The sequence below is a fragment of the Schistocerca piceifrons genome, chromosome 8 (genome assembly GCF_021461385.2).
Source record: "Schistocerca piceifrons isolate TAMUIC-IGC-003096 chromosome 8, iqSchPice1.1, whole genome shotgun sequence".
Lineage (NCBI taxonomy): Eukaryota > Metazoa > Arthropoda > Insecta > Orthoptera > Acrididae > Schistocerca > Schistocerca piceifrons.
Genome location: NC_060145.1, coordinates 242018736 through 242043015, shown reverse-complemented (window position 1 = coordinate 242043015; position 24280 = coordinate 242018736). Strand labels below are relative to the sequence as shown.

Genomic DNA, 24280 nt, shown 5'->3' with positions numbered 1-24280 from the left:
TGAGAAATGCTATAGCCGTGCAACGAGAAGAGGATAACAAGAGGGTTGCAATGGAGGTCAGGCAATTACAACAGGGAGTGCAGCAATTGGAGAGCAAGACAGAAGAAATTGATAAGCGAATTAGCAATGCCACTTTAACCGTTGGGGAAGGTAGAGTAGTTACCTTGATGAGCAGTGATAATCGGTACGTCCAAAATCATACAGGGCAGAAATTTAGACCGAAAGGAGGGTTGCACCCAATGATATTTATGAAATGGTTAAAAGGAGTTTTCCCAGCACATCTTAAAGACTCAGACAAGATTCAATTTGCAATAGATAGAATGGAGGGTGAGGCCTTCACTTGGGGAGTCAGGAAGAAGGAAGGGACTACTAGTTATGATAAGTTTGAAGAGGAATTCTTGAAGAAATACTGGTCCAAAAGTCATCAGTGTGCAGCAATTGAGGACCTACTCCACCGCAAGTCACTTAATACATGGAGAGGAACGTTGAGAGAGTTTGCCGAACATTTGTGGGAATTGAACGAGACCTTGGAACAACCCCTGAGTGATGACGTAATGATATCAGCAATAAAAAGAAGAATGAGCCGGAGAATGCAGGAAACTGTATCCGGGAGCCTAATTAAAGATAGGGAGGCCTTGATGGAAATACTGGAACAGTTGGAATCTATTCGATCACAGGAACACAATCAGGCTAATGATCAAAACTGAGGGGGAAGTAATGACCCAAGGAATCATTTTGGTAATTCATCAAATTATAGAGGAAGAGGTGGTGGCCATAGGTACAGGAACCATGGCAATGGTCAACAGTTTCACCACAATCATGGGAGAGATGATGATGATGATAATGACAGGAATTATGAGAGAAGAGGTGATAGACAAAGGGATCAAGAGGTACGAATTGAAGAAAGTTAAGGTGTAGGGAGCTAGCAACTCTTTTGCTGGTATACCAAGTGGCGACTGGTACACTCCCTGCTGGGTGAGACTTTATTTCTAATTTCAAGTGTCACTCCTCTACCGTCTTCCTCTATCCTTAGGTTAAGAAAATTAGTGTAGTAGTTAGGATTGGTAGTGGTCATCCAAGTAATTCAGTCAGGAACCATGTAGTAAATTTGTAGTAGTTGCTGTTGATGTAGAGTGTGAGTTGTCAGAGAATCAATAACTTTTTTAAAAAAAAAAAAAGGAGCTCAGTTTACTGTGAGCAAATAACCAAAATTAATAATGCCAGAAGGAATAAAATGAGAACCATATCAGAAAGCGAATGTTTACATAATGTCGTGGTAAGCTAATTGGTTAAACAAGAATTTGGGTAATCTTATAGAGTTGTTTTATGAGGCATGAAAAGGTCAAACTGTTGTAAGAAAATTGAAGTAATGTATCAGCTTGCAAATAGATGAACATATAAAGAAACAAATACACAAGGAGATAGTTGTTCGGATAAATGATGTGAAATATGATGAATGGAGAGGCTAAGGAGCCTGAAGTAGTATTTTTATGTGGTTATTGCAGCGAATATGGAGAGTTGATGTAGGTTGAAGATATATATGCAGTTGAAGTTGCTGTTAAGTTGAGGGAGTTATGTGTAATGATGTATATTGAGTATGAGAGGTTTGAAGTGTTGAAGTATATGGAGGATTGATATAGGTTGAAGATATATATGTATTTACAGTCGAAGTTGATGTTAAGTTATGTGTAATGAAGAATATGGAGTATGAGATGTTTGAAATATTGAAGTATGTCATTTAGCACATGAGCAACATCTGTTTGCAAGTTATTTGTAGGTATACATGTTTATCTGAAGTATGCTGATAAAACAAGGTGTAACTAATGAATAATTAGTAATTCATGTATCCAGTTAGCTATCAGAGTCAATTATGGTTATACGTAGGTCAAGCTTTAGAAGCAGAATTCTGGCACTGAGTAATGAATGACAAATATCCATATAGTGGATTTGAATTAGTGTGAATATAACAGGAGATATTGTACCTCTCATCTAAGCTTTCTTGATAACAATCCACATATGGAAGTAATGTTTGGCAAAATGAAATGATCAGTAGTTTAAAATTTTTCATTGGGTGACCACATTAGTTGTTGTGTTGCAAAGAATTATGTAAGACATGCTTAGCGGTACAATGTAGCATTTAAATTTATGGAATCTGTAATGAACAAGTTGTGAATTTCTTCCTTAATTTTTATAAGTGTTGGCCAAGTGAGTTATAAATTAGAGTGATAGTAGTGTGGTCGGCACAAACCCCGCTGAAAGGACGGCATACCAAAGGGGTAGCTGGCATTCAATGTATAAATGTCATATTTTGTCTCAATTTCAATTTGCTTGTGTTAAAGATTTAAATAAGTTGTGATTTTTTTTTCTTCCTTAACTTTTATATGTGTTGGGAAGGGAGTTATAAGTTAGTGTGGTAGTAGTATGGATGGCACGAACCCCGCTGAAAGGACGGCATACCAAAGGGGTAGTTGGCATTCACCTAGTTTGTTTTCTTGTCTTTGCTGTAGCGATAAGTTGTGAATTTCTTCCTTAACTTTTATAAGTGTTGGCCAAGTGAGTTATAAATTAGAGTGATAGTAGTATGGACGGCACGAACCCCGCTGAAAGGACGGCATACCAAAGGGGTAGCTGGCATTCAACTAGTTTCTTTTCTTGTGTTTGCTATGGCAAGTTATAACAGATATGTAGTTAATGACTCGTACAAACCTTTGAAAGTGAAAAGTTTTTGGAAATTTTTGATAAGATAAGTTTATAAAAAAATATTTACCATGCTATGTTAAGTAAGTAGGATTGATGTTGTGTTTTATTTGGACAATGCCATATTTTTGAGATGTAATAATTTTTTGTAGAATATTATTGTAGGGGCAGCCCACTACCGGAGTCAAGGATTTTCTTGGTGATTGTAATTTCATTACTTATTTGCACTGTGTGTTTTGTTCATATGTAGTGATGTCTAATTCCCTAACCGATTCTTTTACGCCTGTGGCTTCAAAGAAGTTTTCAAGGGCGGGGATGTAAGGGGTCCGTAGGCCCTTACTATAAGTTTTGCGACAGCACAGGTCGACAGGACAAACAATCGATAGTGTGCGTCGGGTGGCGAGAGCGAGTGTTGAGATAGTAGGAGTGTGATACGCGCTGCGGGTCGAGCCGGGTGGAGGTCTGTTGCTGGAATGCAAGACCGTACCGACAAAGGGAGTGGCCATCGCCGTGGTTTAACCCCTTTGTGTTAGAAATATACGGGAAAGTGGAAAAGTATAATTACTAGTGTGATTCAGTGACATTTTTGTGCCGATATTGTAATTACGCGTCTACCGCGCCGGCATCATTTGGATTGCAGTGTTGGATTGTAGTGGTGGATTACATGATTGAAATTGCGTGTGACGATAATGAATAACGAAAGGGCCTGTGCTGAGATTAGCCGTTATTAATTCTGTACGACGAAGGCAGTGGCTGTCTCCTTACTTTGTGTTTTTGTGGTGAATATAGTTTGTTGATTAATGAAGCTGTGTTGTCGTTCTTCTTGCCACCAGACATTTTATTATTACAGCATTTGAGAAGGACAAAATGGAATGTAACAACTCCATAGCAGTCCAATCCGATTGCCAGCCCCATTAGGTACACGGTCACATTAATTAATACCTGTTTTGGGCTGCTATCAGATCCCGATCGAGCGGGATAAGTCAGAAGATTAAACCGGAGTGTTACAACTCGACCTCAATTGTGTCTCATATTACAACGGACCAACTTTGTTTCGATTTGGAGGTGCGGCCTAAAACTTTTCTCTCCCCTTAAATTTCGAGTCTCAAATTTCAGGTGCGGCTTCGATTCAGGAAAATTTTTTTTCCCTTGATTTCGAGTCTCATTTTTCAGGTGCGGCTTAGATTCGAGTGCGGCTTAGATTCGAGTAAATACGGTACTCTCCAACAATTGGCAGATGGCAATGTTGGATATACATGGTAAACTGTTCCCAGTGCTCCATGGGGTAAGCCAAGCAGCCTTGCCTTCTGCTGAGCAACTATGTGTTGAAGTCATTGACAGTTCAAGAGCAATTATGTCACAGCGGTGCCTGACTTCACCAACACTGAGCTCGGTGGGCAGGGACAATCAAGGCGGTGTAATCCCCACTCACAACATTAAAGTTTGGGTTCCTGGTTACTCTCATTCCACACCTGTTTCCATTGAATGAGAAAGCCAGTGGTCCTACCCCAATTGTCATTTTGTGCATGTTTGACATGATTACCTACATGTCATCGCCCCACTGTATTCCATTGTCATTTTTTATAGTGGGTGAGTGACCGATTTAGTTTCAGGCAGACATGGGCATGGCAGTGAATCTAATTAACTTAGACACATGATGGGTCTCAGGATTCCATAGAGATAACAATTCTCCATTCTGTATGATATAAGAATGTGGAATGGTATCTTATGTTATTAGTGACAAACTCACTGTCGGAAGTACGTTTACTGTCTCAATCAGTCCCCTAATAAGATTTGGCCTCAATACAGATGTACGACCATGTGCTTGAGAATACCTTGGGTAGGGCAGAAAATTTCAAGGCGCACATCTCCCTTAACCCATCAGCAATACATAAACTTTGTGACTCAATCACCCCCCCCCCCCCCCAATTCCCTTCGCCATGCCTGACAAAATCAAGGCCGAGTTGCGCCACTGGCAGGACCACAGCATTGTTTCTCATGTTTCACAGAGTCAGTGGACCACCCCTTACATGGTGATTCAGAAACCAGAAAGGCCCCTACGTCTTTTGGTGATTTTTAAACAGACAATCAATGTGCAATACACAGCAGATTTGTATCCAATTTCGAGCCATAGGAGTTCCTGGCAAAGTTGTCGTGGGGCCAGTATTTTTCATGCATCGACCTGCATAATGCCTACCTGCAGCTGCTATTGGACACAGCTTCTCGATATTTCTTGGTGCTGTCATTTCAGCTGTCCATAGAGGCTGGCCCGAGAGCCCTCCTTTCGAAGCATATTTGGTGTGACAAACTTCTTTCTGCTCTAGGATTAGCTCAACATTGTTCAGAGCATCTTCATGCTTGCCACGGAGAGCAACACTGTAGAGTGGTTGCCCTCTGACATTGTGTACTTGCATATTCCAGTTTCTGCATCTGTTGCACTGGACAGTGAGTGTGGGCTTGTGCGGCCTGTACACTGAATAGGCTGCATTGCCATGTCAGTTTTCCCCATGGACAGTTCTGCAGCACCCTTGGAACAGGGTGCATGTCAATTTTGTAGTCCCTTTTTTGGGTACCATGTGGTTGTTTGTGATTAATGCATTGTCAAACTGTCTGTATGTTGCCAAACTGTCCTTTCACAACATTGACAGCCACTATTCGTGCATTATTAGTCATTTTTATTGTTGAGGACTACCCGGATGCCCCTCACCTCTGATAATGGTGAGCAATGTGTGTCATGATAGTTTGCAGACCTTTTCATATGCTAGGGTATCCAGCACCTCACCCCATTTCACCCAGCTTCTAACTCTGAGGTGGAGCGACTTGTGCAAACCTTGTGGTGGATTACAAATGTCAGCAATTGTTCCAGTAGCAGACGACCTGTCACTGAATCAGTTGTGCCTCTGTCCTGAAGGGCCCCATCGCCTTCACCTCACAAAGCCAGATGGGCAATGAAATTGGCTGCAGCGATGGTTTGCTGGAAGGCACAGAATTTGGGCATCAAGCACGCCAAGCATTTGCATGGGCACCAGCTGTGGGGTGTCTTTTGAATTTGTTGCAATCCAAGTCACATGCCCCAAACCGTATCAGAGTGCCCATTTCTCTCACAGGGCCGCTGTTCGGACCTAGTCTTTCAGCTCCAGGGGTGCTACCAGGTGTGGTGGTGGATGACAAACATCAGCAATTGTTCCAGCAGCAGATGACCTGTCACCGAATCAGTTGTGCCTCCGACCTGAAGGGCCCCATTGCCTTCATCTCACAAAGCCAGACGGGCAATGAGATTGGCTGCAACGATGGTTTGCTGGAAGGCACAGAATTTGGGCATCAAGCACGCCTGTTGGCACCCCCTCATTGCCTTCTGCCATCATATCTTCAACGAGGACTGTGGCACTGGTGGGATTGCTCCTGCAACTGCCAAAGTGGATATCATGTAATCTGAGCTGGTGTCCCTCCCTCTTACTTGGTAGTGGTTGAGTACCCATCCCTGCCAATGCCAGCGGACCAGCCATCACCCCATCCTCTACACTAAGCAAGCAATCTGTATCGATGTAGCCTCCTTAGTTGGTCAACCCATTGTCAGGGAATCTCTCACCCTCACTGGTTTTGCAACAGAAGTTGCAGCAGAGACAATTTTGGCTCAATGCAGCCTTTTTAGGGAGGAGGGATTTAGTATCCCTGCCAGCAGACATCGAGACAGATGCAAATGAACTGGCATGGTTTTTGAAATGGAATAATACAGAACTCTTTTACAGAAGGTGCAAGTGAAGCAGAGCCACTGACTCAGGTGTTTACCTGTTGGTGGTGACAGGATTGACCCAGCTCAACTTAGACTCATTTCAGATTGTAGACTACTATCTCACCTCATTTACCACTCTGTTTTCCATATGCTAGTGACAGTCATTCACGTTGGTCAAGTTTGTGTTTAACTCCATACTTCATCTCTACATGGTGTTCAGGCTCTCTGGTCCCCTGTAGATTAACTCGCACATCAAGTTTTGTTCCCAGTTTGGGGCTCAGCTCTTGGCTTGTCTAGCTACCTTCCACTATTACAGTTTTACATTCATGCTGACTGTGATGATTCATGGCATTTTAACATCTTGTACAGATAACTAACTATTAGTCCACATATTCAAAATTGATTACCTCGAAGTTCAAGGGTAAGTCAATTATTATTCGCAATTTAGTTATATATTTGTTTATTTTGGTAGTACTGTCATTTTACGTTGATGACGCATGCTTTGCTTATTTGTTGTTATATCTTTGCAATTTTCAAGCTGCTAGGTTAGTTTCATTATCACTGCCGTGCTGTTAAGCATGGCTGCTCCACTATATATTTCCACCAAAGAAGAGCAACATTCAGTGATCCGTTTTTTGTGGTCGGAAGGAGTACCAGGGGCCGAAATTCATCAGAGACTTTCGGTACAGTACAGGAACAGTGTTTTGCCACAACGGAGTGCCTACAAATGGATTGAAAAATTCCAAAATGGCCGCACTCATGTTATGCACAATGAATGAGCCGGACGGCTGTTTACCGTCACAAATGAAGAAACCATTGAGTGTCACGTGAAATGACACACTTAGACAGACAATTAACTATTGACGAAGTGGCACATCATCTGCAAATTAGTCACGGTTCTGCCTACGAAATCATCCACAACAGACTTGGGATTCATAAAGTTTGTGCAAGATAGGTCCCAAAACAATTCACACAGTTGCATAAACAAATGCACTTGGACATCTGCAAAAAAACATCTGGATCACTATGGTAACTAAGGGCTCAACGTCTTAGACAGGATCATTACTGGTGACGAAACATGCATCCATCATTAAGAGCCGGAGAGTAAATGACAGAGTATGGAATGGAAACATCCAAATTTGCCATGCAAGAAAAAGTTCAAGACCCAACCGTCCACAGGAAAACTGAAGCTTACAGTTTTTTGGGATGCACAAGGTCCAGTACTGGAACATCATGGGGAAAGAGGCATAACAATAAACAGTGTATGGTACAGTGAGATGCTTACTGCCCGGCTAAAGCCTGCAATTCGAAGCAAACGCCGAGGATTGCTGTCAAAAGGTGTTGTGTTGTTGTACGACAATGCCCATCCACAATACTGCTGGCCACACTGCTGAAACACTTCATAAACTCAAATTTGAAGTACTGCATCATCCTCCATATAGTCCTGATCTTGTCCCTTCTGACTATCACTTGTTTGGTCCACCCAAACAAGCATTAAGGGGCCATCGATTTGCCTTGGATGAAGCAGTGAAAGAAGCGGTGCATTCCTGGCTCGCAGCTCAACCGAGAACCTTCTTTTATGAGGGCATCAGGAAGCTTGTACAATGATGGACCAAGTGCATTTAAACGCAAGGAGACTATGTTGAAAAATTATGTTCTCTTATGTTTCCTATTTGATTACAATAAAATTTTATAACTGCTTTGCAGATAATAACTGACTTACCCTTGTACTTTAAACTTGGAATTTTGACAACTATGTTTATATGACAAAATATAGTTTTTTTTGAAAATTCTGATCAATGAATGCCATTTAATTTTGTCTTCCAAAAAAATCACGAAAATTGCAGTGCCCAGGAGGACACACAATTTTCAAATTGTTTTTGTGTCAAAGAACAGTTACAGTACATTACATTATGTTATCTCTAACTTCAAAATTTCAGTATGTTGAGATCAGAGTGAGACAAAATGGCAAAAAAGTAAAGAGGACCTACGTACATTCTAGGATAATATTCCTATATGCGGCTAGCATATGAATGCACAAATAAAGAAGATGAAGCAAAGTAGTTTCCAACCAACTACATCTGAAAGGTTTATAATGGTTGATATGTACTTGAACATTTAAAATTCTTGCTGACTGGTGCTCCGCATCTTCCACACACCTGATAAACAACATTTTTTTAATCATCATCTTTAAGCTGCACTCAATCATAAGGCATATTGGCATATGGCTCCACATGACCACTTCGTATGACAGTGCTCTAGCCAATTACATAAATAGGGCATGATACGTTTGCAGAGATGATAGTGCTGGTGAACTTGTGTGTGTCACAAGCCTATACAATTTTACGTACTTCCAACTAGCAGAAAGTTCTTCTAAACATTATGATTATTTTTTGAAAGAATAAACTGTCATTTGACTGAGTATTACTGTATTTATCTTCTGTACTATCAACATTTCAGCTTTTATGCCACTCCTGAGTACAACACTAGAAGTTCTTAGATCATTTACATGTCATATCCATTAAGCAACAGATAATGGCATAAAAGCTGAAATCTAGCCAATACAGAAGATAAATACAATAATACACAGTCAAATGGCAGTTTACTCTTTCAAAAAATATTGCACAACTGTGGCTCACCACCATCAAAAACTTTTTACATTATGATTAGATTCTTTTGGATTAGTCTTCTGAAGTTGCATATTTCTTGGTTGGTTGTGTGATCTGGAGGAAGGAACAAAAAGTGAGGTCATCAGTCCCATCGGATTAGGGGAGGATAGGGAAGGAAGTCAGCCATGCCCTTTGAAAGAAACCATCCCAGAATTTGCCTGAAGCGATTTAAGGAAATCATAGAAAACCTAAATCAGGAAGGCTAGAAACAGGTTTGAACCATTGACCTCCCGAATGTGAGTCCAGTGTTGCATGTTTCTTGAACATCTGTTTATACAGAGATTATTAAAATTCATAAATTTAATCAAATCACAGTCTTTCTAAAAAAAAAAAATCATGAACTGTTTTTAAATTTACTGAGATCTTAAAAGCTACAAATTCATACCTTTGATTCCTTTGTGCACAGCTTCCATGAAACTTAAGAGACTCTCTCTGTTGTTTTCCCACTCAGTCGACAATTCAGAAGCATTAGGGTACTTACAACAGCTTAATTCAAATGTCACTTCAAAGCAATTGGAGTATACGTAATTGAAATCCTGCATGCCTCCTATAGAAATAAAAATGGCAGTTCTCAGAAAGTATGTTTTGCCCTGTTTCACATATAAAAATAAGGATTTGAAACAATGGTATTAAAAGGAAGAGAAATTAGATGGCAAAATATTACTGCAACAATTGATCATCATCTTCATCTAACCAAAGTAAACATTTAACTAAAAATTAAACGCCGATAGAGTTAGTCACTCCTGCTGCATATTGTTAAATTCTCTGACATGGTAACTGGTAAAGTGGTGTCATAAAATTGATTGTGTTATGATTTCATGCTAGTTTAAAGAAGCTTCATACGTGAAAACCTACTCATAAATGTAGCTTCACAAATAAAATTTTGAATCATGCAATTTGATGATCTTTTGTGATACAGAGTTCTGGGTGTCCAAAGTTTGATTTTTTTTTTTTTTTTCAATATGGCATAAAAGTTGTTACATTATGTGAGAATGGAAATTATTATTCAATATATTTGCTCAAAAGTCTTTTCTGGCACTCTTTTATATTTTTACTATCATTTATTAACCTCTCCATCCTCCATGCTAATTAAAAATTCTTTAATCCTTAATGTAAGAGATGATTTTAATTTTCTAAATGATGAGGGCATGTATGAAATTTGCGGTTTAGAATTAGAGAAACAAAACTATTCTAATAATTCTGATATACAGAGTCCTCAATAAAGAAGTAACACATTATTTCTGTTTAAATTAAGAAGTCTCTAAAAGACACTAACAAAATAGCAAAAGAAAAGGATTTTAATAACTACTGATTAACATAATAAATGAAACCAATGAATCAACAAAATTTATTGATCTGAGTCAAGCATTTGGTTTCAAGCTAAACTCCACAGAATTCATGAGAGAGGGTAAACAATCTGCACAAGTATAGAAAATAGTCTGACAAATTAATCACGTGATGATCCAACAAAAAATTCTGCATTGATTTAGGTATTTCTGATCGTTTTGCTGTTTCCAGAGCTGATTCATTAGAAAAATGTGCATCAAGCAATGCTTTAGTAAGGAAAATATATACTTCCTTTATTCTAGGCTTGAAGAAGTAAACTGGTCAGAGGAGCATTGTACTGTAAGTTCTAAAAATTATGATTTCTTGACAGTTTTTTTTTCAGGTTTTAATGAAATATTACCCCTAACAGTTTGCCATAAAAAAATTAACAAGCAACTGAAATGGATAATTGCTTCTATAAAAACGATACATGCAAGTAAAAGACAGTTACACAATGAACTGAAAATTAATACAAATTTTGATTTTATAAAACATGTAAAGAGCTATAAACCTGCATTTAGAATGGTGGTAAAGGCAGCAAAAGAAATGGTACATCCAAAAATTATTCTGAACAATGCGAATAAATCACAGGTAGTCATAAAATCTTGATGTCATAACTGGCATTCTACAAATCTCCAAAATTAAGATAGCAGACAAACCCATTGTAAACTTCAGAAATACCAGGATATTTCCTTGAGTTCCTTTAACAAATGCACAAAAATCAGATTTTGACGTAAGTGGTTACCTACATAAGGTCCAACTTTCCAGTTTCAATCAGGATAACATGGACCTTAGAACTAAATTTGAATGAATTACAGCCATAGGTATAAACAAAATAGTATTATCCCTTAAAACTAAAATGGAAATGAGTGTACGGCATTGTGGACCAGGAGTCCCCCATTTGGGGAAGTTCGTCCGCCGGGGACAAATACTTATCGCATTTGATGCCACACTGGGCGACTTGCGCGTCGGAGATGGGGATGAAAAAATGATGAGAACAACACAACACCCAGTCCCTGATCAGAGAAAATCTCCTGCTCCAGCCGGTAATTGAGCCCGGGCCCCTTGGCATGGCATTCTGGCGTGCTGACCACTCAGCTAACAGGGGCGGACCCATAAAACTAAAAATTCAAGTGAGTAGGATGAAATATCCACTACTGTAATTAAAACTGCTTCTGGTATAATATCAAGACTGCTATCTGAAATAATCAACAAGGCATTTGAAGAAGGATGCTTCCCAGATGCTCTTCAGTATCCAGTAATAAAGCCATTATTCAAGAAAAGTTCCAAGGAAGATGTAGGAAACTACGAACTATAAGTCTTCTCCCAATTGTTTACAACCCTGTACACAACACCTGGATATGTGCCATGGCACCAGTGCACTGCATTTGAAATAGTCTGCCAATGGCAGCTGCCCTGACCAGCCACCAGAGGCTGCCTGCAGAGGGCCACAAGTTTTGTGCATACGCACAATATCTGTCCCACTGCCAACCACAAACCTCCTCTATATAAAAACAGTACAGCCGGCAATTCTTCTCAGGTTGTGTACTATTGCTAATTGTACTGTTGCTATTTTTGTCATTTCCTAGAAAGTGGATTAATAAACTTTTGTTCTTAGTGGCCTCACTATTGGTTGCCTCCAGCATTATGACATAATTGGTGATAACAAATGTCTCCTAGAATAGCAGCGAGCTCATACATTTGCTACATCTTTTGCCCCTTACGATGATGGGACCAAACACCAGGAGGCTTACATGAAATAGATTTGGCAACACTTCCTCACTTTTGGTGTAACTGATACACACAGCTGTTGCTCCTTTCTTAGGTTTACCCTCGGATGTACCAGTGTTGTGTCAGTTAGCCGCACTCCAGGATCTGGTGTCACATAAGTGACAAAATGTGTAAGTTGTTGTCCAATTATCACTATACGTGCATTCATGTCATTGCCACACATGTCGAGCCCAGCAGCACACTTGGGCAGCTGCCCATAATGATTTCTATACTGATTCTATGGTCTGTGATGCCATCATTTGGTTGGTTCATAACAAAGAGATGCACCAACACACATTACAGTACAAGAATTCATCTTTGCCTGAAGTATTAAATATTGCTCAATCATCTGAGGTATTTCAAGCTGCTCATTATTAGATTGAGACTTGGTGTAACATCACTGTGGTGGCTCCTGTTCCTGGTCATCAGGTATCAGTTACTTCTTGGGGTGCGAGGAGGGGGGGGGGGGGGCTGAAATGGCAGCCATACAAATGCAGCCTCCCTGCATACAGCACCTGCATTTTGTCCCCAGCCTACTCCAGAGGATACGGAAATGGGCGTAAATTGTCTGTCTCTAGTGCTACGAAATAACAGCAAGTCGTGACACTACTAAACACAAAAACTTATGTGGGTTTGGGATCTCCAGCACTGTCTCTATTACTCGACATTTGATCAGTTACAACAAGCCGCATATTCCAAATTTTTGGGCAATTTACAGCTCCCACTGTGTCTAAACTGTAGTTTGTTCCTTGACTTTTCTGGTAGTGGATGATGCTGGCACTGACAATTTGTTCAGTCTGGATTATATCAATACTTTCTGGTTTTTCCATTGCAGATGTAATGCATCTTGTTTCTGACCAGGTCCCTTACCAGCAGTTGGATTCTCTCGAGTTTTGCGTTCTCGTCTCTTTTTGCGGATGAGTTATCTTGTGCCACTAATTTTACAGCCCACATTATACTGAAATCTATGGTACAGTTGTACTATTTCTGTGTGTGCCCTATTCCAGTGGCCTTGGCATAATCAAAGAAATCAGAATTGGACAGGCTGATGTGGTTGGGGGTTACTGTTTGTTTGTTTGTTTTGTTTTAGGGCGCAAAAACAACTGGAGTCATACGCGCCCAAGTCAAAACTATAGAACATGAAGACAGAGACATGAAGACAAAGTGTCAGTGGAAAAACGATAGCCATTGTCGATGTCAAGACATGTCTGAGGGAAGCAGCTCAGCGAGACAGGCCCATTGAGAACTATAGTAGATCGCAAAATCATCAACAAAAGGAGAGCTGGAGATGCCCAGCAGGAGACAGGCCATTATAGGGTTAATGGCGATAGCAAAGAGGACGACATTCAAGAAGGAACCCTGAGTCACACCGGTTTTCTGGATAAAGGTATTTGACAAGGCAGAACCCACATGCTCCTTAAAAACTTGTCCTTTAAAAAATTCGTGAAGGAAATGGAGGAGGTGGCCATGGAAGCCCCATGTGTAAAGCATGTGGAGGACACCAGTTCTCCAGCAGATGTCGTAGGCCTTCTCTAAATCAAAAAACATGGTCACAGTCTAGGATTTCTGCAGAAAACCATCCATGACAGGAGTGGACAAAGTGGCGAGATTGTCAACTGCAGAAAGGCATGCTGAAAATCCACACTGTGCAATCGTTAGTAAACTGGGAGACTCAAGCCACCATACCAGTCGGGCATGAATCATATGTTGCATCACATTGCAAACACAGCTGGTGAGAGAGATGGGGTGGTACCTGAAAGGAAGATTTTTGTCCTTACCAGGCTTAGGTATGGGTATGACGGTAGCTTCCAACCAACATCCGGGAAACAAGCCCTCTGCCCATATATGGTTGTAAGTATGAAGCAGAAAGTGCTTGCCCGCAAAAGAAAGGTGCTGCAAGATCTGAATGTGGACAGCATCTGCCATTTGGTGGAGGATCGGGATGAATTGAGAGCATCATCTAACTCCCTCACAGTAAAGGCAGCATTGTAGCGCTCATGATTCTGAGAAGAGAAGGGTATCACTCAAGCCACCTCCACACATTTCTGATGGAGGAAGGCATGGTGACAGTGGGAAGAGCTTGAAATTTCTCCAAAATGGCGGCCTAAGGTGTTGGAGATAGCAATAGGGTTCACGATGGCATTGTCTGCTATTGTCAGGCTGGAAATTGGTGAATGGATCTTGGCTCCAGAGAGCCGTCGGAGGTTGGCCCACATGACAGAGGAAGGGGTGGAACTGTTAAAAGAACTAGTGAATGAAATCTGTCTGCTATTGTCAGGCTGGAAATTGGTGAATGGATCTTGGCTCCAGAGAGCCGTCGGAGGTTGGCCCACATGACAGAGGAAGGGGTGGAACTGTTAAAAGAACTAGTGAATGAAATCCAGCCAGCTTTCTCGCTATCACGAAGAAAGCGATGACACTTTGCATACATCTGTTTACAATGAATGCAGTTTGCCATCATAGGATGATGGTTAAAAACACAGAGAGGATGTCTCTGCACACGAATTGTGTTGCGGCATGCCACAGTCCACCAAGGGACTGAAACACAGTGTGGTAAAGAGGAAGTGCGAGGAATGGAACATTCGGCAGCTGTAGGGATAACATTTGTGAGATATTATGCCTGGTCATCACAACCGGGGAAATCTTGTTCTTCGTAGGTCGCCAGGGAGCAGTAAAGCCGCCAGTCAGCCTTAGTAAGCTGCCATTTGGGTGTGCATGCAGATGGAGTAGGAGTCATCAAACAGATAGCACATAGGAAATGGTCACTTGAGTAGGTGTCAGAAAGAATGGACCACTCAAGACGATGGGCAAGCTGGGCAGTGCACAAGGATAGGTCCAAACGGGAATAGGTGTGTGAGGAGTCAGAAAGAAATGTGGATGCTCCAGTGTTAAGGAAGAAGAGGTTGAGTTGATTAAGAAGATCAGCCAAGAGGGCACTCTCTGACAGGTTCCAGGGGAACCCCAATGGGGATGACGTGCATTAAAGCCACCAAGTAGCAGAAATGGGGGAGGTAGCTACCCAATTAGCTGAAGGAAGTCTTCCCTGGTGAGGTGACACCAAATGACAGAGGGACATAAAAAGTACAGAGGGGAAAAGTCAGATGAGGAAGGGAAAGGCGAACTGCAACAGCTTGAAGATGGGTAGTCAGGGAGATGGGTTGACTATGATCATCATCCCATGTGAGCAGCATGACACCCCCATGAGAGGGAATGTCCACCTTAAGGGGAAAGTCAAAATGAGCCGGGAAGAATTGTGAAAGCTCAAAGCAGTCCTGAAGATGCAATTTTGTTTCCTGAAGGCAGAGTACAAGGGGACACTGTGATGCTAAAAGCTCTTTGTGGGGCCGAAGGCTGCAAACATTCCGTTGGAGGAGAGTCATGGTGGAGAAGAAATGAAGGGGTGTCACCTTGACAGATGCCGAGTGACAGCCTGCAAAGACTCGCTGCTATAGGGCACAGAAGCATGAGGATCCTGCTCCATGAGGTCCACAGAATCATTGGCTTGCTTGTGCTGTTGGTCTGTGGAGTCCAATGCAAAAAAACAATTGGTTGTGCACACAGTGGCCGGCCGGGCTAAGATATCATGTGGCAACACTGTCAAAGAAGATCTTCGAGTAAGCAAAGGAGAAGACCATTTGCCTTTTTGGACTTCTTCGAGCCTTTCTGGATAGCAGAGGGAGAGACAGATGTTCGTTGGCTGGAGGAATATAGGAAGTCTTCATGGGGGTACTCCTTCTGTCCTTTCTGGCCTAACGGTTGTGTAGCTGGTGGCGTTGCCTCTTGAGGTGAGAGTTTGATGGTTTGTTGCACAGCTGGACAAGGGGATGGTGATGCTACCTTGACACTGGGCGATTTCACAACCTGAGAGCTGAATTTGACATCACATGTCTGCGTGGTCATGTCCTTCATGGAGCGAGAGGTACCAAGAACAGAACTATAAGTGCTAGATGGGAGAATGCAGGTTTGCGACTACCCAAGAACTTGAGAGCAACAGGGTAAGACACATTTTCCTTTACCCAGATCTCCTGGACAGCCCACTCATCAAGATACATGGGACAATCCCGAGAGGAGGTGGCATGGCCTCCATTGCAGTTGATACAATGGGGAGAAGGAGGAGGACAATCGCCCTCTTGCGCATCCCTACCACAGGTTATACATTTGAGTGGGTCTTGACAATACGTTCTAGTATGGGTGAAATGATGATGCTGGTAACATCGGGTCCGGAATGTTTGGTCGGCCTATGATAATTTCATAGCCGGCTTTGGTCTTGGATGAAAGCAGCATGTTATCAAAGGAGAGAAAAAGTGTGTGGGTGGGCACTAAGGATGACCCTACCTTTTTCATCACCAAATGGACAGCAATGACACCCTGATCAGAGAGGTATGACTGGATTTTGGTCTCGGTCAGACCGTCGAGCAACCTACTGTAACTAACACAACGGGAAGAATTCAGAGGTCTATGGGCCTCAACACGAACAAGATAGCCATGGAGAAGTGAGGCAGCAACCAATAGTTGAGCTTGAGAATCAGAAGTAGTCTCCAAAAGCAACGTGCCATTCTGTAAACAAGAGCAGGATTTCACAGGGCCGGCAACTGCATTAACACCTTTCTGAATAATAAACGGATTTACTGTTGCGAAGTACTGACCGTCTTCAGTACATGAGACCACAAGGAACCGTAGTGCAGCTTGAAGGGTCTTTGAATTGTTAGCCTCATTGCGAGAAAATTCCCCATGATTGCCAGTGTCTCCAATGGCATGCTCCTTCCAATTGGGGCCCCCTTCACAAGCGGGCACACCCGCCTTAGGTGATTATTCACACCTCATGTCACACCTCCATAACATCTGACTGAGGGACCAAATGGCAATTTGGGAAGGTAGCAGCTCAGGCAATCATGCCTCCCTGGGTCTGGCTTGTACTAGGGATAAGTGTGACCCCTACCTGTTGACCCAGGGCTGGGAATTAGGCATTACCCAGTCACCTGTTACATGTGAGACATATGGGCCAGCCATCAGGAGTGCACAGGGAGAAAGAAGAAAAAGATGAACCTCAAACGCCGAAGCAGAGGAACGTGAGGAGAAGGGAAACAAAGAAAGGAAAACGGAATGGAAAACAGTGGTGAGACAGTTCTTATGTCACCAATGGACAATGCAGAACATCCCCATGTTCCCTAAGGGGGGAAAAAAAAGAATAGCAAGAGGATAGACATGCAGAATGGAAGGGAAAAGTTGCTGCAAAAGCTGGGGCCCCTTAGCAGCCAATTACAAACCCGCCAAAGAGTGGCGAGCCTCCTGTAGGGGTTGGGGGTCATACAGCCTGTTATATCAAATGAATGGTCTATCCCACTTGTAAAAAAAAAAAAAAAAAGCAGAATGGCCAGCTTTGCTTCTGAGTCGACTTTAAAGTTTCCATTACTGTTCAGTCTACCATTGAAACCTACTCTTTGCCCTGTCAGGGTAAGTGAGTACACTCACTGTGGGCCAGATTTCCTCTAAAATTGATTTATCTGAAGTCTATTTGCTGGTTTTGTCGGATGAGAATTCAAAAAGGATCTGTCTGATTAACATGTTCTTTGGATTGTTCCAATATCAGTGCCTCTCATTCGATGTGGCTAGGACCTTGCAATTTTTCAGTGTTCTTTGGAACAACTGACAACTTCCGTTACGGAGTGCATCAACTATCTCTATGACATTGTCATGACAAGTGCATCCACAGAAGAGCATTTATGCAACTTATGCTCCTTGTTCACAGTCTTACATACCACAGGGTTGAAATGCATCTTAGAAAAATCACACTTTTTTCAGTTACCCACTGTTTATTTGGGGTTTGAGGTTTCTTGGGACGATGTAAATCCTTTATGTCCTCATATCCCCACTGTCAAAGCTATGCCTTCCCCCACCCAATGTCAAGGAACTCCAGGCATTTCTAGGGAAAACTGCCTACTAACATGAACCCATTCCAGATGTGGTCACATTGAACCATCCCCTCCACGAATTGCTCCACAAGGACGTTCCTTATCAGTGGATGCCAGCCTGTGAGCATACATTCATACTTTTGAAATCTAAATTGCATTCTGTCCCTTTTTTGGTTACCTTTCATCCTGGCCACCACATGTCTTGGTTACAAATCCCTCTCAATTTGACCTCATGACTGTTCCTGCGCATCGCTATGAGGATGGTCCGAACGTTCAATAGCTTAAGTACCTAAAATGCTCAACACTGCTCAGCAGTCCTACTCCCACGTTGAAAAGGAAGCACTTGTTGTCACATCTATGCCGTCAAGAAGTTTCATTTATTCTTGTATGGGTCTAAGTTTCTCCTCATTATGGACCACAAGCTCTCGGTTTCATTCTTTAATTCTTCTGCTTCATTGCCTGTTGTGTACATAGTTCCGCATAGCCAGCGCGTACACAATTTTCCCACTAGAGCGCGCCCCGCTAAGCATAACAGCGCAGGCGCAGCGGTCGTCTGTCTCCGCACTACGAGATGGCGCTGCCATAGAGACGGACCAAATTCTGCTTCAGCCAATCCGCGTATTAATATGTAACGCAGCCAATGAGATTGCTGCTTATGTAGAACCTTTTCTCCTCGCGGATCACACTCACGCAGTGATACATGACTGCGCGAGGTATTATAACGAGTGTACAGACCTCTGATTAAGTCAGTCTGGATTTGTCTGTACCAGTCTGCATTTGTCTGCACCAGTCTGTACCAGTCTGCATTAGTCTGTACCAGTCTGTATGAGTTCTACATTTGTCTGTACCAGTCTATAGTCAAGTTTCAGTCTGCACCTAATAAGATTACCATATTCCTGTACATAGCCATGAAGATAAATGTATAGACACTTTTGTCAAGTATCAGAGATATATGTGAGAATAAGATTAACGCACCAATACCAAAGGAACTTCAGATTGTCAATTGTAAATAGCATCCAGAACCAAGTTAAGTAATTTTTATGCTTGTTATTATTTTAATAAATGTGTGTGAAAATTAATCAAGTTCTGTTATAAGTTGGTCACCATCAATCTACTACTCTAAGCGTGCAAGTGTCATTTCTATCGTGTGACCTAACGTCAGAAGATAAACACACCACAATAAGACCACGAGACATATTGCTGACACTTGCCTACTTCGTTAGAGCGACAAGTCAAATAATCTGATGGTGTGTGTACTGAAGGTATTACAGTACGCAAACCACAATGCCCAACAAAGCAGCACATCACCTCCAGCATTGGGCCTCTTTTCTGTCTCACTACAACTATGAAACATATTTTCAGCCTGTTGCGCAGAATGCCAACACCAATGCGTTATCCAGTCTCCAGGTGGAGACGGATACTACTTTTGATAAAGATGAGCTCCCCTGAAACTTCCTGGCAGATTAAAACGGTGCGCCCGACCGAGACTCGAACTCGGGACCTTTGCCTTTCGTGGGCAAGTGCTCTACCACTGAGCTACCGAAGCACGACTCACGCCTGGTACTCACAGCTTTACTTCTGCCAGTATCTCGTCTCCTACCTTCCAAACTTTACAGAAGCTCCTCTGTTTTCACTCCGACGTTGGAGCGCAATGTATAGTGGAATGATTTCCTATTACGGGCTCCCTGATTGCAGCAGATCTGGTTTTGCACCAAATTGTTCACCTCATTCAGCATGGTTGACCAGACAGGCCTTCAGGATGGGCTTCTGATCCTTTACGTGGCTATTTTGCCCTCCATTACCACCTTTCGGTGTTCGATAGTGTTGTCTTCTTAGCTATGAATGGGCTGTCATCCTTGATTGTGATTCCGGCTGCTTTACAGTGGGATGTGCTTCAGTTCCTATATCTGGGACAATGGGTGGGTGGGGTGGGGGGAGAGTTCCTCTCGTATCAAGTCATTGCCCTCTCAACAAATGTTTTGGGCTGGCATCAATGACGATATCGTACTTCTTATCACAGCCTGCTCTCAGAGTGCTACACAACAGGCGACTCCATGGGTGATGGTCTCTCCGTGGCCCACAGTTCAGCATCTGGTTGTTGGTTGTATATGCTTTTTCTAAATTTCCATGTGTTATATCAATTGTCCTTCCACACCAGCCAAAGCTATGGTGTAGGTCCTCTCAAAAAAAAATTCTATTGAAGCACAGTCTTACACACTTGCTACCTCACACCTTCCAGGATTTCTGTGCCTATAAAGGCATTCACCCCGTGAATGCCCCTCCTTTCCAATCTAATGATGAGGCGGAATGGTGGCCAAGATCCTCCATGGTCACCATCCGCCTACCCTCCTGGATCTGTTCATGCAACCCCACCAAAGTCCATCTGTGCAGCCCCGTCATGGTTCCCTCACGGCTCTGCGGTCTGGGCTTGGGGGTTCAGCCACTGACCAAAGTGGATTCAAGTCACAATCCACAGATGCTATGACCACTGCCTCTGTATAGTGCACACCAGGGGGCTGGTGGCACATCACCATGATCAGCCGCATCATATCACAGCAAGGGCCACAGCTCTTCCATCACAACCTTGGTCTTCCCTCAACAAATGTCCCAGGCTCATGGGTATCCCAGCTGTGGGAGGAGATCCACCCTACTTGTTGAAGCTGCCATCTCCTGCCTCTCCTTTGGGGTCTGGCACCCCTACACATGCTGCTGGCCATTCCCATCGTCACTGCCACCTGCGTTTCTGCCACTGGCTGAGCCAGTGGCGTCAGGTCCTTCACCGCCAATGTCTCTGCCACCCTGCGACCAAGTGGCCAGTGCCTCCACCACAATATCGAGGACACCTATGTCAAGATGCTGCCAGCACTCTTATCACCAATCCTCCCTTATGGTACTTCATGGGGGTGGCCACTATGTTTGTCCATAAACATGGCACTTCCGCCCCTATTCATCAGTTCTGTCCCAGAATCTTCTCCCGCTGATGCCATAATTACCTTTGTCACCTACAGCAGAGGCCATGGATGTGTCTTCAGTCATCCCCAAGAGGGGAGGGGTGCTATAATGTTGCACACGAAACACCTGGACATACATCGTGGCACCAGACCACCGGTGCACTAGACTTCAAATACTCTGTCACCGGCGGCTGCACAGGTCAGCGATCAGAGGCCGTTTGCAGTAGATGACAAGACTAGGGCGTAGGCTCGACATCGGCTGTGTTGCCTGCCGGTGCCTTGCTCTATAAAAAGACAGCGCTGCTGGCACTGCTTCTCAGATCATGTTCTACTGCTTATTGTACTGTGTCTATGTTTGTCATTGATTTGAATGTGGATACATAGTTGGCTCTGAGCACTATGCGGCTTAACTTCTGAGGTCATCAGTCACCTAGAACTTAGAACTAATTAAACCTAACTAACCTAAGGACATCACACACATCCATGCCTGAGGCAGGATTCGAACCTGCGACCGTAGCAGTCGCTCGGCTCCAGACTGTAGCGCCTAGAACCGCACGGCCACTTCGGCCGGCAATGTGGATACATAAATGTTTGTTCTTAGTGGCTGCACTATTGGTAGTGTCTAGCATTATAACACCAATATTCTCAAAAGCATTCAAAAAAGTTGTCACAACACAAATCTAAGATTTCACAGATAAATCTAATAATCATTATTACAATTATTATAATAATTTCAATCATTAGTGTACAAAAAGGGAAGAGTGCAACATGTGCCATAACAAATTTGTTGAGAATGTTTTCCTATCTCTGGACAAATCCCAAGAAGTTACAGAAATTTTCCGTGACCTTATGAAGGCTTTTGACTGTGTAAAGCAGTCTTTACTGTCAAATAAATTACAAAGATACAAAATAAATGGCAGCACTCTGAAGTGGCTCAAATCATATTTAATAGACAAAAAGTGAAGAGTAGTTGTAATGTGAAGTACAGAAAACTGTTTTTCAGAATGAAAAATTATTTCACAGGGTATCCCACAAGGTTCCATTTTAGGCCCAATCCTATCTCTATTTAAAAAAAAAAAAAAAAAAGAAAAAGAAAAAATTATCTCTAAATGTAACATCCAGAGCCTTTTTTCCGGTGATGCAACTGTACTCATTTAAAGTGTGGCCACAGAACAAATTCTCCAAAGAGGCATTGACATCCTAAATATTTTAAAACCTGCGACCCAACTAACACAACTTACAAAATCAAAATCATATAACTTCCAAATAACCCATAAAATTCAGGAATTTAGGAAGGAGATTCTGTCAAATTCCGGGGGATATTTCAAGAAAAAAAAAATCATTCTGGTCTTTTCATAAAAGCTACTTAATAAACAAGCTGCACAGTACTCCATTCGCAATGACAGTATTGCTCTAGACAAGTGGCACGGACACTAGAAAAGGTTTTTACCAAAGCTATTTTGAATCTATTGTAAGCTTGGAAGTATTGTAAGCAGGATATTATTACTTCAAGAAAACTTTTATTGGAAATAAGTGCAATATTATGCCTAAGGATTAATGCTGACCTTTATCCATGGAACTAAATGTTTTAACTATGCTACCTACTTACATTTATAAGCTCTTATTCTTTATATGTACTACTCCAAAATTATTTATAGAAAACAATTTTCAACATATGTATGACAAAAGAAACCAAGATAATTTCATGTTACCATCTTAAAGATTAATGCTCGCCTATACGACTCCTCGCTACTGGCTATGTAAAGTCATAATAAATTAAAAGTGAAAAACTTTCACTTTCACTATGGAACTACATTTACTGAAGATAAAATTATACACCATCCTGGTGCAAAACTATTGTTATTCATTCAAGGAATTTCTAAATTAAAATAAACTTGTAACGATGTTTTTAAATTAAGATTAATTTTTTTTACTGACACACTGTATGTTTGTCAGTTACATTATTTATCTGATGAAGTCTCCTGTATATTAAAGCAATGATTTGTGTGTGTATGTAATGAGATTATAAAATTTTGAGTCTGACCTTTCACTTCATACCACATAGCACCATTCGTTATACCATTTTTAAATTTCTCTAGTGGGCACGCACTTCCGTCAGTCATTTTAGGATTAGCAGCAGCATAGGTGCGAGCCAATGATTGAAACAAAGCATCATCAGGAGATTTGCTCTCTTCACAGCAATCGCGAGACGTTCTGTTCAAAATCAAGGACACATTATATTATTCCGCTGAACCTGTTGTACAACAAGTGTTTCAGTGACAAATAAGAAACCTAAAAAGTGAAACACTTCTGAAACATTAGTAAAGTTAAAACTCTCATTGTGGAATTACCTATAAATTACATTTATTTATATGAAAGTTTCCAGCATGAGATTTAAAACATGAGTAATGCAACTTGATTTTATAAATCCTATGCCTGACACCATTGTCTAAGAGACCAATGATGTAACAACTCTGCAGCTCAAATTTATTCACAATGATCAAAAAATTAAAATAAGAAATTGGTTGACACGCATGTTGTTCTACAATATTCAGACAGCTGGCAGCTGAATATCAAAAAATCTTGAATCCAGAGTTGGATTGAATTATTTTGCACTTAGAAGACTAAAAATTGAGTTTACTAGCACAAGTATTAAATTATTGTTGAGCGTGTAAGCTTTTGATTTGCAACACCTTCATTTTCAATGTATTAAAGCATCTCTAACAGTAATTACACAAAATACTTCTTGATTAAAGGTCAAAAGCTTTTAAAACTAATTTTCGGACACAACTGGCCAGTTAATTTGCTCTAGCTGATTATCCTTTGGTGTTTAGCTGTTGTTTATTTGGAAAAGTCCAAGGTGCCCTCATTAAAAAGTGCAAGTGCTCATTCTACCAACAGCCAGAATTTTTTCTGAGATGTTTTGAAACTTTTGGTAAGGACGCATCAGGCATCAGTGGCTTTGTGGAATACATTGGTTGAGTGTTCAGTCCTGGACACCTTGACACTGTACTAATGTTCATATACACTCAACTGCCTGCGCATAGTCCACTTCCACCATTTTCTTCATAGTCAGAGTAAGCACCAGTACGCAATTGTGGGATAATAACAATGATAAAAATCTCAGTGCTAGTGGTTTATTTGACATTACTAGTTTTGAAACTAGTCATGGTACATATCAGGCAAGAAGCTCTACTGAACTCTTCTAAAAGAAGAAATGGC

General features: G+C 41.8%; 1 protein-coding gene and 1 non-coding gene across 2 annotated transcripts in view; both read right to left on the bottom strand.

Annotated features, from left to right (window-relative positions):
- LOC124712240 (carboxypeptidase D-like) overlaps positions 1 to 24280 on the bottom strand; it is a 255060-nt gene that overhangs the window by 207620 nt on the left and 23160 nt on the right. The window contains exons 3-4 of the mRNA XM_047242533.1: positions 23103 to 23272; positions 9485 to 9646 (exon numbers count right to left, since the gene is read on the bottom strand). Of these exons, the coding sequence (XP_047098489.1) occupies positions 9485 to 9646; positions 23103 to 23272 (332 nt within the window). The remainder of the gene's footprint in view (positions 1 to 9484; positions 9647 to 23102; positions 23273 to 24280) is intronic.
- On the bottom strand, positions 19580 to 19653 carry Trnas-cga. The gene has a single exon. It is a non-coding gene; the product is annotated as a tRNA-Ser (tRNA).